Source organism: Elephantulus edwardii, unplaced genomic scaffold (genome assembly GCF_000299155.1).
Source record: "Elephantulus edwardii isolate Elephantulus edwardi_28Jun2011 unplaced genomic scaffold, EleEdw1.0 scaffold00131, whole genome shotgun sequence".
NCBI classification, from domain to species: Eukaryota; Metazoa; Chordata; class Mammalia; order Macroscelidea; family Macroscelididae; genus Elephantulus; species Elephantulus edwardii.
This window is the reverse complement of record NW_006399881.1, coordinates 4545650-4562806: the sequence shown is the minus strand read 5'-3', so window position 1 is coordinate 4562806 and position 17157 is coordinate 4545650. Positions and strand designations below refer to the sequence as shown.

The following is a 17157-nucleotide window of genomic DNA, read 5'->3' as shown; positions in this document are numbered from 1 at the left end:
TTCAGAAAACATTTGTGGAGCTTCTGCGATGTGCTGGGCTCTGTGCCAGGTGCTGGGACTACAAAGAGAAGTAGGCTAATTGCAGCCCTCCAAATGCCTCCGAGGAGACAGCCAGGGAAAAACAAAGCAAGAGCTAATCTATGCTATAATCTGGGGCAATAGAAAGTGCTTTAGGCATGGGAAGGAGAAGAAGGATGAATTCAGCCTGGGTAAATCAAGGAGGACTTCACAGGAGAGTTTCCGAACAGGGTCTGAAGAAATGTGTAGGAGTTTATCACGTACAGAAAACTCCCACAGACTCATTCCATGGAGTCGGTTGGTCAGAACCAACTTGTAGCTGAACCTCCAGTAGGTTTTCCGGAGCTGTAAATCCCTTGGCAGGAGACTGCCCATCTTTCTCCCTTGGAGCAGCTGGAGTGTTCCAAATACCAACCTTTGGGTTGGTAGTGCAACTCCTAACCCACTAGGCCACCAGAGCTAGGAGTGTTTCTGTGTGGCTGGAGTACTTAAGGAGACGTAGCAAGAAATTAGGCAGGAAAGGTGGACAGGGGCCAGGCCTCTGTCATAAGGAACTTAGGCTTTTCTCCATAGCCCAGGAGCCACTGGAGGCTTTTAAGGAAGGCAATGAGAATGGTGAGTTGACGAAATTGTGTTTAGAAAGATCATTCCACGTTGGCAGCAGGAAAGAGGACAGATTGCAACAGGAGAAGCTCAAGAATCTGGAGAAAAGATGATAAGAGCATGGCATAGGGGCTGGGGACGGAGAAGGGCAACAGACTTGAGAGGTTAAAAGGTCAGGATGATAAGCCCTGGGGTCTCTCTGAAAGAAGAATGGAGTGGGAGCAGGAGTTAAAGTGATTCCTATGCTTCGGGTTTAAGCCACGTCATGAAAAAAGCAAGGTGATATCCTTCACTAGAAGGAGCTCTTGTGACTCAATCAGTATGGAGTTGTGCAATTAACCTAAAAATGGTGTCTCTCTGGTGATCTGAATCCAGCAACCTCTCTTTGGGAGAAAGATGGGCAATTTCCTCTCATGTGATCTATAGCCTCTCAAAAACCTGCTGGAGGGTCAATTCTGACTCTATGGCAATGGGTCTGTAGGAAGAAGAGCAGGTTTGAGGCAGACAGGGACATCAGGGTGTCTGTAATGTGAATCTGGAAGGTGTAAATGGTTAATTTGCTTGGGTGTTAACCAAAAGGCTGGAGGTTTGCATCCATCCAGAGGTGCCTCAGAAGAAAGGCCTGGTGATCTACTTCTGAAAAAACCCAGTCACCGAAAACCTCATGGAATATAGTTGGACTTTGACATATACAAGGTTGTCATGGGCCAGAATCAGTATAGGGCAACTGGTAACGAAGGTGCCAAATAGCAGATAGCTAGGTAGATAGTCACACTGCTGTTAGGACCTGGGATAAATCAATGGTTAGGAGAGGAGGCTGTGGTGGTCTTCCACTTCGAGGTTCTTCCACTTTGTCTTTGTGACCTTAGGCAAGTCATGTAGCTTCCTTAAGCATCTATTTCCTCATCTGCAAAATGAGGCTTAAATGAGCCCATATACAAACCTTTTAGTAAAGTATCTGGCACACAGTAAGTGCCCAATAAATGTTCAACTCAACTCTTATTGCCATCGAGTTGGAACAGGCTCCTTCCAGTGGGTTTTCAAAGGTGGTAAACCTCATGAGAGGAGATTTCCCATCTTTCACCCACAGAGCCTCTGGGGGTTTCCAACCAGTAGAGAGGCACTGCTTTTGGTTTAACAGTGCAACTCCCAATCGACTACACTCCCAGAGCTCCCAAGTTAAATGTTGTTGTGTGACACCGAGTCAGAATCGACTCATAACTGACCCTCCAGTGGGTTTGCAGAGGCAGCAACTTGCATGGGAGGAGAATGCCCATACTTCTCACACAGAGCAGTGGGTGGATTGGAACCATGTGCCTTCAGAATTGCAGCGCAGCTTCTTACCACTAGGCCACCAGAGCTCCCTCAATAAATGTTAGTCACTGTGATTAGAAACAGAGACTGGAAGTGATTAGAGTATCCTGATGCTGGTTTAAGCCACACACTCAGATGAGGCCACCTAGGAAGGATATAGAGGGTGAGAATAAAGGTTAAGGAAGAAATTTGGGGGGAATACGTAAGGGGCTGGCAGCATCAGATGAACTAGACAAGGCGAAGGAGTCAGATGAGGAAGCCACCAGAGAGGTGGGAAGACATAGCAAATCCTTCCACAGAGGTCTGAAAAAGGACTGAAAGTCAATTTGCTTTGGCAATCAAAGTCTCTGGTGACCTGTGTGTGTGGCCCTGCTAAACCTGGTAAAGGGACACACACACACACACACACACACACACACACACACACACACTCAGAGAGAAAGAAAGAGGGAGAGAGACACACACTTCTTCCTGCAGTCAGATAGTATTTATGCTCATCTTCCTACTAGTTTGGCAGAACCACCTCCCCTTCTGCCCCTTGGCCAAAGTTGGGACTGAGGTCAATGGTTATGGAATAGAATGAAGCCAACTGGCCATATAAAGAAAGATTGAATCTCTATACTCTTGGCCTCAGCAAAACAGATTTAAGTGGTCACAAAGCTATATAGTACATTCATATATATGTATAGGTATAGGTATAGGTATTAACACAGCCACCTTCTCACCTTGGACAAGGTGAGACTTTCCATCTTACCTAAAATAGTGAGGGAAACTCCTCGATAGAGGGCCAGGAACCCTTCCTGTTGGTAAATAGTAGAGAAAGCATGGAGGATGCCTTTATAAGATGGTTCCAGCATGTTCTGTACAATCAACCGAGTTCTGATGAGGTCTGAGGGATATGTCACAATGGTGGAGACCATGCCTGCGAGACTCCCAGCCACAATGGCACTCCACTGGGAAATGTGGCCCAAGTCATCTGTGAACAGCATGACAAACCTGGGTGAAAAAAGGGGAGAGGCCCAAGAGACAGTTATGAATTGTGTAGGGCATGCTGCACTGCTTTCCCCCACTTTTCATATTTTTTAGAATGGATTTGAGTGAAAGCTTACAAAGCAAATTGGTTTTCCATTTGTACCCACTTTGTATTATAATGTAAAGTACAATACTCACAATGTAGTCGTACTCTTCCCACGTCCTTCCTGTGATTCTCATTTCCATTAATCTTTCTATTCTACCCTTTCTTCTATTCTTTTTTCTATAATCTTTCTATTCTACCCTTCCTTTTTCTATTCTACCTTAGGGCCTTATCTTTGGCAAATGCTGCTCTTTAGACCTTATATGGTTGGTTAAAGTAAGGAGAGAGTTCCTCCCTTATAGACCTATCTAGTACTTGGCTGCAAGTTGAGTCATAGAGTGAGCTTTGTTCTGGGTACAAAGGGTGGCTAAGGCCATAGTCTCAGAGCTTCCATCAGTCTCTATCAGACTAGCAAGTGTGGCCTTTTTGTTCCACATTTCACCTCCACTGTATCTGGGATCTTCTCCTGTGGTCCCTTTTAGATCTGCCAGCTTCTTGTGTCATTTCAAGGTACTTTACAAAATGAAGATACTAAGGTATTTGCATCTATGTCAGTCTGGAGACTAAGGTGCACCTGATACATGCCATGGTCTTTGCAATCACTTGCTATGCATCAGAGAGGTGGACAATGACTAGGGATGATAGAAGGAGAATTGATGCCTTTGAGCTGTGATGTTGCAGAAGAGTATTGAATGTTCCATGGACTGCCAAGAAAACAAACAGATTCATCCTGGAGAGGGTGAAGCCGGGCTGTTCCTTGGAGGCAAGGATTCTGAAGCTTTGACGTAGTTTGGACATGTTGCAGGGAGGGTCCAGCCCTTGGAGAAGGATGTCATGCTTGGGAGTTTGGAGGGGCAACGCAGGAGAGGAAGACCCTCTATGAGATGGATTGATTCAGTGACTGCGGTAATGGGGGTAGGTGTGTCAGAGATGGTGAGATTGGCACAGGATACATCAGAGTCCTGTTGTACATAGAGTCGCTATGAGTCACAGACGACTCGATGGCACATAACGACAACAACAAGGTATTTATTAGCATTAATTAGCAAGAAATTTAATTCTACTAGATTTATGTAGAATGAAATTCCACCACTCTGGTGGCTTTGGGGTAAGGAACTGTGTGTTGCCAATGCAAAGGTATGTGATTCAAATCCACCAGATGCTCAATAGTAGAAAGATGGGGTGTTTCATTTAAAGCCTCTGAAAACTCACTGGAGTGGATGATATAAAATAACAATAATAAGAAGTTAGCCATAAGGGAGCTCTGGTGGCTTAGTGGTAAGAAGCTGTGCTGCTAAAGCACATGGTCAAATCCACCAACTGTTCTGCAGGAGAAAGATGGGAAGTTTTCTCCCGTGTGATTTTAAAGCCTCGGAGAATCTGCTGGACAGTCAGCTATGAGCTGGTTCTAATTCAATAGCACATACAACAACAGTTAGCTATAAGGTCCCTGGATGGTAGAAGTTTGTTCTCCTCTACTAACCAGCTTTTAGTAGTTAGTGGGTTCGAATCCACCCAGCAAAATGGCAATAGAAAGGCCTGGTGATTTGCGTCTGTGGAGAGGAAAATCTCTACGGAGCTCATTGGTTAGCTATAAGGAAGTGATGCCCAACTTTCTTATTTTTTTATTGTTGTTATTAGGTGCCATTGAGTTGGTTCTGACTCACAGCGATCCTACCTGCAATAGAATGAAACACTGACTGCTCCTGCATCATCCACAATTGTTCCTATATTTGGACCCACTGTTGCAACTACTATATCAATCTATCTACTCTAAGTCTTTCCCACCTCAATTTCACCTTTTTTTTTAATTTATTTTTTTTAATTTCACCTTTTAAAACATTTCTTTTGTGGTTGTCTTTTGAGTGAAATGTTACAAAACAAACAGGTTTTCCATTCAGTTGTTCATACACATTTTGGTTTTGTGTGTGTGTTATGTTTCACACTATCCTTTATTTACATTGTATTTCATGTAATCATTCTCATTCATTTTGTTTTTAAAATGTTATTATTATTAATGTAATTTTAAATTTTATTATTATTATTAATTATTATTATTAATTATTATTATCAAATCAGATCTGACTTGTACAGGAGGAGATTGTACCTCTTTCTCCAGCAGAGCATCTGGTGGATTTGAATAGCACATCTCTGGGATTGCAGTGCAGCTTCTTGCCACTAGGCCACGAGAGCTCTCCTCATTCATTATGTTTTATAAAATCAATCACCATTGAACGATGCCTACCATTACTCTGTCTTTCCAGATCCCTAGCAGATTTTTCTCAATTCCTTTAGCCCCCTCCACCCATCAAATTGTGTGACCCTATGATTTCCCCCCTGACCAACCTCACTCCTCTGTGCCCACCCCTTCACTCCTTGGATCCCCATACACGTTTTACTAGTTATCCTTTTTTTTTTTTTTACCATAATGGTCCTATGCAGTATTTGTCCTTTTGAAACTGAGTTAGTTTACTTAGCATAATGCTCTCCTTGTTTTAAGTTACTAATTAAAAAACACACAATGAAACCATACTCTTCCCACTTCCTCCCAGTGATTCTCATTTCCATTAGTCCTTCTACTCTACCTTTTCCTGCTTTGGGAGCTTTATCTCTGGGAAAACAACACTTTTTGATCATTTGTGGTTAATTGTCCTAGGAGGTGAAGTGTCTCCCTGGTGTCAGTGTTCACCTTACAGGCTGTTCTATTGCTTGACTGCAAATTGAGCTGCAGGAGTTAATTTTGTTCCATGTTTAAAGGGTGACTAATAGCCCTTTCTCCTTTCATCCACCTAACTGTCAACTCTGGCTTGTCTGTGAAGAGTAAATGCACTCAAGTATTTGGCAAGCATGGAACTGGAATGTACACTTTTAGGTCTGTTTCAAATTGAAATAAATGTAATTGTTTAAGGGAATGTTTTTTTGAGCATCCCTACAGAGGTGTAGGGTCAGAGAAAGAGAGGCAAACCTTCAACAAGATGGACTGACATCGTGACTGTAACAATAGGCTCGACTGTGAGAATGGCTCAGGATCGGGCAAGATGGATTGACACTGTGACTATAACAATGGGCTCAAGTATAGCAGAGATCGTGAGACTGGCACAGGGTAGGGCAAGGTTCAGATCTGTTGTTCATATATATGGTCACTAAGAGTCATAATCAACTCAACGGCACATAATAACAACAACATAAAGGAGGTTGGTTTTGGATTTTTTTTAAAAAAAATATTGGTTTAACAAGTGTAAGAGAAAACATTCTATCTCACTAGTTATCAAAGTGACAAATCAAAACACTAACAAGATACCACTGCCCACCCAGGAGGCTGGCAAAGATGGCAAAGTCTAATGATAACAAGTGGTGGTGAGGATGTATGAGAACAAGAACTCTTAGCCATTGCTTGTTCAAATGCATACTGGCATGGCCGTTGTACAGTGTCTAGCAAATCTGACCAGGTACGTCCCTTCACCCCGGAATCTCACTCCTAGATTTCTACCATAGAAAAATTCTTAGGGAAGCTCTTGCATATGGTCATATGAAGACATATACAAGGATGTTAATTGTACCATTATAGGTGAGTGTGAAAAAACTCAAATGGTAGATTTGAGCCATCAACCTCTTATTTAGAAGCCTAGCACAAGTAACAGGTGAAAGGTTTTAGATCGAAGCCAAGAACCACGCTGAGGTAGAAACATTTCTCAGAGTTTATTGCGTGCCGGGCTCGGGGTTATGGGGTGACTGCAGTGGCTCATTGGGGCATAAACTTTCTGGTCTTGGGAAATTGGTTCTGGGGAATGTCCTGACATAGGATTTTCTGAGTTCAGGTTTCAGAAAATGTCCTGACATAGGATTTTCTGAGTTCTGGTTTTGGAAAATATCCTGACATAGGATTTTTGAGTTTTTGATTTTTAGCCTGACGACAGGCTCTGCCAACAGGGCTCCGTAACATCAACAAGGGCATAGATAAATTGTATAAGCAGGATCAGATGGGTGTGATCCAAAGAATTTTCATAAGCTGGTTTTCATAAATAGAGCGACAGGCCTTTCTCCGTGGTCTGCCTTAGTCTGGAAGCCCGAGGCCTGTTTCACATCATAGCAGCACCCAAGCTTTCCCTTATAGGTGGCTGCACTTGAGGTGACAATCAGTTGTAGAGGCAGTCAAGTTGTGAGGTAGCAACTCTTTGATGCTTATGTCCATTGTCTTAAGGTATTATTTCCTCATTTATCAAAAGAAGCCTAGTTCCTAAGAGACGCTCCTGATACTCAATCCTAAAGGCAAGTAAGTGGCTCTTTCCATTGCGGGATGATGGCCAGAACCCTGCAATAGGAAGCCAGAAGGCCTGGTCTCAAGTTCCAGCCCTACCACTAATTGTGTTGGCAAACAATTATTTCCTCACTGCTCTCCAAGCATCACAGGCTGTATCATTTGTTTTACAAATTCATAGTCAGAACCAAATTGGTGTAATGATGGACCAAAGGTGTTGTCTTTATGCAGGAAGGATGGCATAATTCATGATTATGATTTGTGAGTCATCAATGGCTTTACTTTCTAATGGCTGCTGTTGTTAGGTGCCCTTCCTTGTGTGTACTCCAACTCATAGCGATCCTATGATAGGGCAACTTTGCCCTGTCTCCTACACCATCTTCCCAATTTCCACCCTGCCCTAGCTCATTGTTGTAGTCACTGTGTCTTGTCAATCCAGCTCACTGAGGGCCTTCCTCTTTTTAATTATAGCTTGCCATTCACTAAATTACATTCTTTTAGTTTCTGATAAAGAGACAAGACGATCTCACATTAAAAAAAAAGTTTACTTGTGAACTTGACCTGCATGACTTACAATTCTTACATTCCCATCTATCTTTTCTCCTCTCCCCAACCCCCACTGTCACCAGCTTACTTCAGGCACCCTCAGCTGCTTCATGGACTAGTGCAACAGGTTCTTAACTGGTCTGGCCACCCCCAGTCTTCTTCCTCTCGCATCATCCTACCCTGCCACCTGGGTGACAAGAATTCCTGTTGAATTGCTTTGCTAGCCACATTCCCCTGGCTCGAGCATCTCCCACAGTTACTCTTGCATACCCAATTCAAATTCCTTAATCTGGTGTGCCAAGCTCCCGTGCCAGCCTGCTTTTCTGGTTGTTTCCCTACTCTGCCATAGATAAACCTTATGCTTAGGCATGCCGGATCCCTGCCTGCCTGCCTCTGTATATTTGCTTACTACACACACACCTGCAATCTCTCTATCCATCTTTGCCCAGCAGACGCCTACTCATTCTTCCCAGGCCAAATGCAAATATATTGTCTCCACTGTGCAGTCTTCCCAGTGGCACAAATGGTTACATGTTGGGCTATGAATGGAGAAGCTGGAAGTTCTAAGTCAATCCCAAAGGCATGTGATTCGAGGCCACCAGGTGCTCCACAGGAGAAAGATGGGCAGTCTCTTCCCATGTGATTCACTGCCTTTGAAAATCCACCAGAGGGTCAGCTATGGGTTGGTTCCAACTGTACGATATACAACAACAAACCAAACTAGAGGTGCTTCAGAGGAAAGGCCTGGTGCCCTGTTGCTGAAAGATCATAACCATTGTTATGGATTGAATTGCGTTCCTAAAAAATATGAGTTGTAAAGCCCAACCCCTCTCCAGACCTAGGTGGTTATAATCCCCTTTGGAATGGGTTCTCTTTGTTATGTTAGGAGGTCATAATAGTGTAGGGTGTATTTTAAGCCCAACAAAAGCCTATGTATTTGAGTTTATTTGAGGTATATAAAGAGCAGATTAGGACAGGGAAGTGAGCAGAAATGGGGAAAGAGAGATGCCATACCACATGAAGAATGCCAAGGATCCAAGGAACAGAAGCTGAAGAGACAAGGACTTTCCCCCAGAGCCAACAGACAAAGCCTTCCCCTAGAGCTGGCGCCCTGAATGCAGACTTCTAGCCTCCTGTGAGAAAATAAATTTATTTGTTAAAGCCATTCGCTTGTGTTATTCATTTTAGCAGCATAACTTGATAACTAAGACATCCATGCAAATCCTTTAGAGTGCGGCACTTCTACTCTGAGACTCATGTGGCCACCATGAATTGGAATCAACTAATGGGAGTGAAGGCTTTGTAAACCCACACCTCAATCCTCCTCAGAAGGTGTAAGTTTCTGCAACACTTTATCCAGGATAATCACACCCCACCTTGTGTGTCATACATAGTTAGGGGCACACAGATCCCCTTATTCCATCACATGGACCTTTCATCTCTGCATCATCCCCAGCATATTATACTCGTCACTGTAAAACCTATTGCCATGTACTTGATTCCAACTCTAGTGACGTCATGTGTATCCGAGTTGGACTGTGCTATATTAGGGTTTTCAATGGCTGATTTTTCAGGAGTTGATTGCCAGGTCTTTCTTCCAAGGCACCTCAGAGTTGATTCAAACCTCCAACCTTTTGGTTAGCAGCTGAGTGCATTAACTCTTAGCAGCTCCGGCTAGCAGCTTAATACTTTACAGCACTATGCCAGCAGGGCTCTTCATCATGTGTGCATTACATACTTAATAAAGGTTTGCTAAACTAGTATCAGGGAGCTGTGGTGGCCTAATGGTAAGGAGTTATGTTGCAAACCTAAAGGCAGGCAGTACGAATCCACCAGCTGCTACTCAGGAGAAAGATGGACAATCTTTTGTGTGATTTACAGCCTCTGAAAACCCACGAGAGGGTCAGGTATGATTCGGTTCTGACTCAGTGGCATACAACAACAACAAATTAATATCAGATGGCTGTAGAGAGAAAAGTATCATGATGTAGTAAAGGACAGGATTTGGAATTAGAAGGCTACGTGATAGAATCAGCTCTGTCACGGATGGACAGTGTGACCAGCATGACCCCAATTCTGAAATTCTGAATCTACAAAATGGGATTAATACTTGAGGCATGTGCTGTGAGAATCCAGTGATGTGCACATATTTAGTACATTCCCGGCCAATGCACCTCGTAAGCACTGGCCATCTGTCAGTGGAAGATTGCATATTCCTATGACATTGACACAGTGACTTACTTCAGCAATGGGCTTGAGTATATCCGTGAGAATGGCACTGGATAGGGCAGGAGTCGGAACTGTTGTTCATAGGGTACCTATGGGTTATACTTGAGTCAACAGCACCTAACAACATTAACAACATGACTTTGAACACGTTTTCAGTGGTTCTTCTAGCCTAAGATGGACTAGGAAGAAAGGCCTGGCTAACTAATTCCAAAATTTAGTCAATGAATGCCCTGTGGCTCATAGCAGTCCAATCTGCAGCCAGTCATGAGATTTTATTGTTGGGTCTCCTTGATGCAGGGGTTGACTAGGGATGACAGTTAACTGTGTATGTGTACATAACACACACACACACACCCACCCACCCCAGTAGCAGAAAAGTCACAATTCTTAAATCAGTCTTGCCTCCCCCACATTCCACTCCTTGATATGTATATTCTGTCCTATCCAAATTAGGAGCTCTTGTGGCCTAGCGGTAAGAAGCTGGGCTGCAATTCCAAAGGCACATGGTTCGAATCCATCAATTCAAATCCACAGAAGAATGATGGCCATTTTCTTCCCATGTGATTAGTTGCCTCTGAAAACCTGCTGAAGGGTCACCTATAGGCTGGTTCCAACTCAACAATACACAACAACAACAGTATAATAATTCTATCCAAAGGAAGACTCCCATACCATTCTGGGGAGAGGAGGTGTCCCTGAGTGGCACAAAGAGTTGAGTGCTTGACTACAAATCAGATGGCTGGTGGCTCCAGTCAGAGGAGCTTTGGAAGAAAGGACTGAAGATTTGCTTCTGAAAAGCCACCTGGTCTTGAAAACCCACGAAATCTCCATCAGTCAGAAGCAAATGGGAAGCCTCTGGTTTGTCTGGTTTTGTGGAGAAGAGGGTGAAACGAGTGCCTCATTAAAGCTCCTCAGAGAACTGTTTACAGGTGGCTGAGCAGATGTTGCCCTATTGTCTGGGCAAGGGTGAGGTGGAGTGGAAAAGACAGCCTTGACAGGCATTCCATACACCCTTCTCTCCCAGAGGGAGGAAAGGTATTCCCAGGCATGTGCTGACCTAGGGGAGACAGTCATAAGGAATAATCCCATTGGGTTTATCAGCTGCCAAGTGGGAGTTCCAGTTTAGTCCTTGGGAAGATAAACTACACCAAACCCAGGCCGCCATCACAGGCCTTGGAAGAAAAGTGTAAAGGTAAAATCCTTTAACTGTGAGTCTCCTTATCATGGGCTGTTTGCCTAATTTAGCCCAAAGCCAGTCTTCAGATGAATGAGGAACATAAGAGTGACCTCCTAAATTCAGAAACATCTCTGCTTTCCAAAAGTCCACTACTATCCTTTCATCCTTTTATGCCCCTCTTTCCAGCTCAAACTGAAACATCTCTAATCTTTGAAAGAAATTTTATGGCTCAGCCACAATTAACATCTTTAGATCCTTTCCTAAGAGAGTGGCCAGGGGCATTTTATTATGAGGCAGTAAATGGAGGGACTGTTTACAGCTTGGGAGGAGGGGAAGGGGAAAGGGAAGCTGTAGCACTTGTTGAACTCCATAGTCAAACTTCCATCTAGGTGGTGCTGGTGGAGGGTGGAGAGGAGTCTCTATGTTATCCAAGTGCACCTCAGAAGAAAGGTCTGGTGGTCTGAAAAAAATCAGGCATTGGTAACCCTATGAGGGACAGTTCTACTCTGATCCACATTGGGGACATCATGAAGTGGGACAGACTCCATGACAACTAGTTTTGGTTGTTCAGGGGAACAGAGACTTGTGACCTTTTTCTGCCAAGGGATTGGCAGGTGTGTACACACACCTTTGTAGGAGTCGCTCCCTAAACCAGCCACACAGCATTTGTTCCAAGGAAGATGGGAATTGTTAGGAGCCATGTCTCTGGAGATTTCTCATCTCCTTTCCCTTCATTCCACCTATTAGCATGTCCAGTCAGGTAGACCTAACTGGGTTGGAGCTGTTGTTATGTGCTGTCAAGTCAAACCAATTCATAGCCAGCCCTCCAGTGGGTTTTCGGCAACTATAAGTAGCAGGGAGGAGACTAGTGGACTCCAACTGGTTGCCTTTGCTTGTCAGCACAATTCCTTACCCAGAGTTGTCCTCTTGCTTTCATTGTTGTCAAGCTGCTGTCAGGTTGTCATAACCTGACCCTCTAGTGGGCTTCTGTGGCTGTAAATTGCAGCCAGAGAGAACTTCCTATAGACTAAGCCACTAGAGTTCCCTGTTGTTCTTTGTGCCATCAAGCCTATTTTCTTTTTTACTCATAGCAACCCCAAGGGACAGAGGAAAACTGCGTCATAGGGATTTCTAGTCTTATAATGATTATGAGTTGTTGGCAACTCAAAGAATATGGTTCGAATCCCCCAGCTGCTGTGCAGGAGAAAGATAGGCAGTCTCCTCCTATGTAATTTTACTGCCTCTAAAAACCCACTGGAGGGTCAGCTATGAGTCAATTCCGACTCAGTGGCACACAGCAACATTTATGAGAGCTTTTCACCAGGTTTTTCTCCATAGGAGTTCACTGGTTGAGCATTTAACCATTGCACCACTAGGGCTCTTTCAAAATGCACGAAACCAGTTCGTTGCCAACAAATGGATTCACTTGCAAGAGGACAGAGTAGACCGGCCCTATAGTGTTTCCAAGGCTGTAATCTTTACCAGAGGTGCCCCCTGCTGCAGTGGTTAAAAAAGAATTCGTTTGGTATCTAAAAGGTTTGAAGCCATCACCAGCCTTTCAGGGGAAAAGGTGTGGCAGTCTGCTTCTGCAGGGATTGGCAGTTCCTAGCCTTGGGAGCTCCATGGGCCAGATCAGCTGTCCCAAAAGTTTGCAATAAGTCAGAAATGCCTTCACAACAACAGGTTCCGATTGGCCTTGGACTCTTTAGAGCCCCAGGTTGCTTATTGGAGCTACACCGGGTTTGAAACACAGACTTTTCAGTTTACAGTATAACTTGTAAAAAAAGTTTGGGATAGCACTTTGGGGACCAAAGTGCTCCCTGGAGCCTCCCACGTGACCCGGAAGAGTATAGCACCCTACTAATGGGCTCTGCCTCAAGAAACTGGCAACGTCAGCGGCAGGAACCCCACCACCACCACAACCACCAGGGCCCCGCCCGACCCAGCCGGCTCTCTGCTCTTACTTGCGGTAGGCGGCCAGCTGTATAGCGCTGCAGGGGAAGAGGCGCAGGCATGCCACCCCATTCCCCTTCCAGAGGGCCCGCCGCCCCTCGGCCTGACACACCTGGAGTCCTGTGGCCCAGGGTCCCCGGGCGTGGCCACGAATGGCGCCGACCTGGGCCAGCACAGTGGCGAGCTCCAGGGGAGCAGTGAGGCTGAGGCTAAGCGCCCCTGCCAACCCGGCGCACAGCAGCCTTTGGCTGCCTGTCAGCCGGCTGTCCCGCCTCCAAGTAGCCATCGCGCCCCACCGGGCTCCTTGGCCAAGTCGGCAGAGTGTGAGGCTCAGGCCTGGGACTCCCAGGCCACCAGTAGAGGGTGGGGCTGCTGGCAGCCTCTTGGGGTTTGGCCCCACCCACTCAGCATGGGGCGGAGCGTCGGGAAGCTCCACCCATGAAGATCCAGGTCTGAATGTTGGGGATAGAGCTGAACATCATCAGTGCCCTAAGTGCTGAGGTCTTGTGGGTTTAATGTCTGTGATTCAATTGGCCAGCCTGGAGTTTTTTGTTTGTTGTCTTTTTCAATTCAGAAACAGTCACCAAGTTCTCTCTTGAGAGGCTTAGTTCCTAAATAATCAGCACTTCCCTGCCTCTTTGATTTGCCCTTTCCTTTTCCACATTCCATTTCTTTCTCCTTCTCTCCTGGCTTGTGCTTCCTTTCCTCCAACCTTTGTGGTACAGAAAGGAAAACATTTCATATAATTACAGCAGCCACAGCTGCTACCTTTCTTGAATCTTGGGTAGGCACACATTCTTACTGTACCAATTTTGTACATGTATTATACTTAGCCACAACTCTGGAGCCTGTGTTGGAATCTTGATTCTGCAGCTTAATAGCTGTGTGGCCTTGGCCAACTCACTCAACCCCTTTGTGCTTCTATAAACTGGAGGAAATAGTTTCTTCCAGCTAGCGGTTGTTATAAGGATTAAATGAACAATGACTGATAAATAGGCAAGCACTGTACATGTGTTAGCTATGGTTACACATAATACAAAGGAAACCAAGACAAAGAGATTGACTTGCTCCAAGTCAAGTTGGAATATGGAAGAATTATTTTCTTTTTTAAATTGTAACAGAATTTATTGATTTTCTTTAAATGTATCTAGTCTGGCTTCCCCTCTGAGCTTTTCTGGCCTTGCTTCTGGGCTGCTGCTAGAGCTTTTAAGATCCTCTTTTGATTCTTGAGCTTTTGAACCTCCTGGAAAACCCAAATGCACAGCGACTTATTGGCCACCCAGTGGAAGTAGGTCTTCCGGTAGTAAAGAGGGGGAAGGTGTACTCAATTCCCAGCTCTTTGCATGTCTTCTCAAAGACATTATAGTTGGTCCTACGGAGGACTTTGAGCTTTTTCTGTTTTTGGTCGATGCTCATGAGCAGAAAGCGCTTGTGGGCTTTGCCCTTTTGATGTTTCTTATGTGGTCTTCCTAACTGGATCTTGACAATCAAGGCAACAATTCGAGCTTCCAGGAATCTATCTGGTGTCCTCAGGGTTTGCCACAATCTTGTTCATCAACTGCTCCTGCTTGACTTTTAGCTTCTCCTTCTGGCTAGCCATTTCCAAAGACAAGAGCCTTTTCACAACATCATCAACCTTGTCAATTCCAGGAATGTTCTGGTAGTCTTTGAGAAACGTGGAAGGAGGCAGGTTATCATCTCGGATGGGCTGGACTTTGGGTTGTTTCTAGCTGGCAAATCCACGGGCTGCTTGCAGGAGGAGACCTTGAAGTTGCAGACCCCACTGGTTTGAGAAAAGCCTGGTCTTCCCTCTCTCTGGCACCCTAAAGACTGGGGCCTGGGTTAGTGCCTGCGTCCAGATCGAACTTAGCACCCTGAATGCAGCCCACAGCACAATATTGAAGGGTTTTATGGACAAAACGTGAGTGCTCTGGTGGTTTAGTGATAAGGAGTTGAGCTGCCAACTTCAAGGCATGCAATTTGAATCCACCAGTGACTCCTTGGGAGAAAGATGGACAATCTCCGCCTATGCAATGTGCTGTGCCCGAAAACCACAGGAAGGTTAACTGTGAGTTGGTTCGGACTCAAAAGTACATAACAACAATAGCAACATAGACAAAATACTGAATAATTCAGGACTCATCAAAAGAAGAAGGAAATAATACAGAGTCACTGTACAAAAAATTTTGATGTTCAACCATTTCAGGAGATAGCATATGATCAAGAGTCAATGGTACTAAAGGAAGAGGTCCAAGCTGCATTGAAGGTATTGGTGAAACAAGGCTCTCCAGGAATCCACAGAACACCAAATGAGATGTTTCAACAAATGCTGATAGTACTCATTCATCTATGCCAAGAAATTTGGAAAATAGCTATCTGGCCAAGAAAGTAGAAGAGATCCAAATCATGGTATTGATATTTTCAGTCATCTCGTATGTATATGAAAGCTGAATAATGAATAAGGAAGAACAAAGAATTGGCGCCTTTGAATTTTGGTGTTGTCAAAAGCACCCTGTTGTTATTGTTATGTGCTGTTGAGTTAGAACTGACTCATAGCGGGCCCTCCAGTGGGTTTGCAGAGGCTGTAAATTGCATAGGAGGAGATTTCCCATCTTTTTCTCGCTGAGGAGTGGGTGGATTTGAACCATATGCCTCGAGTTGGCATTACAACTCCTGTTTCACACACTTTGGGCACATTGTCAAGAGGGACTAGTCTTTGGGAAAGGACATCATGCTTGGAAAAGTAGGTCACCAAAAGAGAGGAAGATAGTCGATAAGATGGATTGACACAGTGACTGTACCAGTGGCATTTGACTCTGTGGATCATAATAAATTATCTATCTATCTATCTATCTATCTATCTATCTATCTATCTATCTATCTATGTATTTATCTATCAGTTACTGTGTCAGTCCATCTGGTTGAAAGTCTTCCTCCCTTTTTCTGACCCTCCATCTTTCTCAGCATGATGTCTTTCTCCAAGTGCTGGCCCCTCCTGACAACATGCCCAAAGCAAGTGAGATGAAGCTTCACTGCCCTTATCTCGAAGGAACACCCTGGCTATACTTTTTCCAAGATACACTTATTTGTTCTTGGGTAGTCAGTACTTTTCTCCAACACCACAACTCAAAGACATCAATTCTTCATTTGTCCTTATTCATTAATCTACTTTCCACATGCATATGAAGCAATTGAAAATATCATGACTTAGGTCAGATGCATCTTGGTCTTTAAAGTAACATCCTTGATCTTTAGCATTGACAGCAGATTTTCCCATTGCAATCCATAGTTTGGTTTTTTGACTGCTTCTTTGATGGGTGAAGATTGTGGTAAAATGAAATAATTAACTTCGATTTTTTTTTTTGTCTATCATGATGTCTTTTGGTCTAGTAGTGAGGATTTTTGTTTTCTTGATGTTGAACTGTAATCCATATTGAAATCCATTTGATCTTCTGCACTAAGTACTTTCAAGTCCTCTTCCCTTTCAGCAAGCATGGCTGTGCTATCTGCACCATACAGGTTGTTGATGAGTCTTCCTCAAATCCTGATGCCACATTCTTTTTCTAATATACCACCTTCTCAGATTATTTGCTCAGCATACAAATTTAATAATTATGATAAACAGATACAACCCTGGCACACAGCCTTTTTTATTTTAAACTATGCAGTATCCCCTTGTTCTGTTTGAACAATTGCTTCTTGGTCTATGTACAGGTTCCTCTCAAGCACAATTAAATGTTCTGTGATTCCCATTCTTCTCAACGACATCAATCATTTATTATTATACAGAGTCAAAAGCCTTTATATAGTCAATAAAACATAGATGTCTTTCTGGTATTCTCTACCTCCAGTCAAAAATCATCTGACATTAACATATTCTTCATTTCATAGTCTCTTCTGAACTCAAATTGAATTTCTGTAAGTTCCTTACCAATTTACAACCATTTGAAAAATAATCTTCACTCCCTATATAAAAACCAACTC

General features: G+C 44.0%; 1 protein-coding gene and 1 pseudogene across 1 annotated transcript in view; both read right to left on the bottom strand.

Annotated features, from left to right (window-relative positions):
* SLC25A43 (solute carrier family 25, member 43) overlaps nucleotides 1-13459 on the bottom strand; it is a 59218-nt gene extending 45759 nt beyond the window's left edge. The window contains exons 1-2 of the mRNA XM_006893773.1: nucleotides 13185-13459; nucleotides 2690-2931 (exon numbers count right to left, since the gene is read on the bottom strand). Coding sequence (XP_006893835.1) covers nucleotides 2690-2931; nucleotides 13185-13459 — 517 coding nt within the window. The remainder of the gene's footprint in view (nucleotides 1-2689; nucleotides 2932-13184) is intronic.
* Nucleotides 13460-14320: 861 nt separating this feature from the next.
* Nucleotides 14321-17157, bottom strand: part of LOC102863682 — a 27062-nt pseudogene continuing 24225 nt past the window's right edge.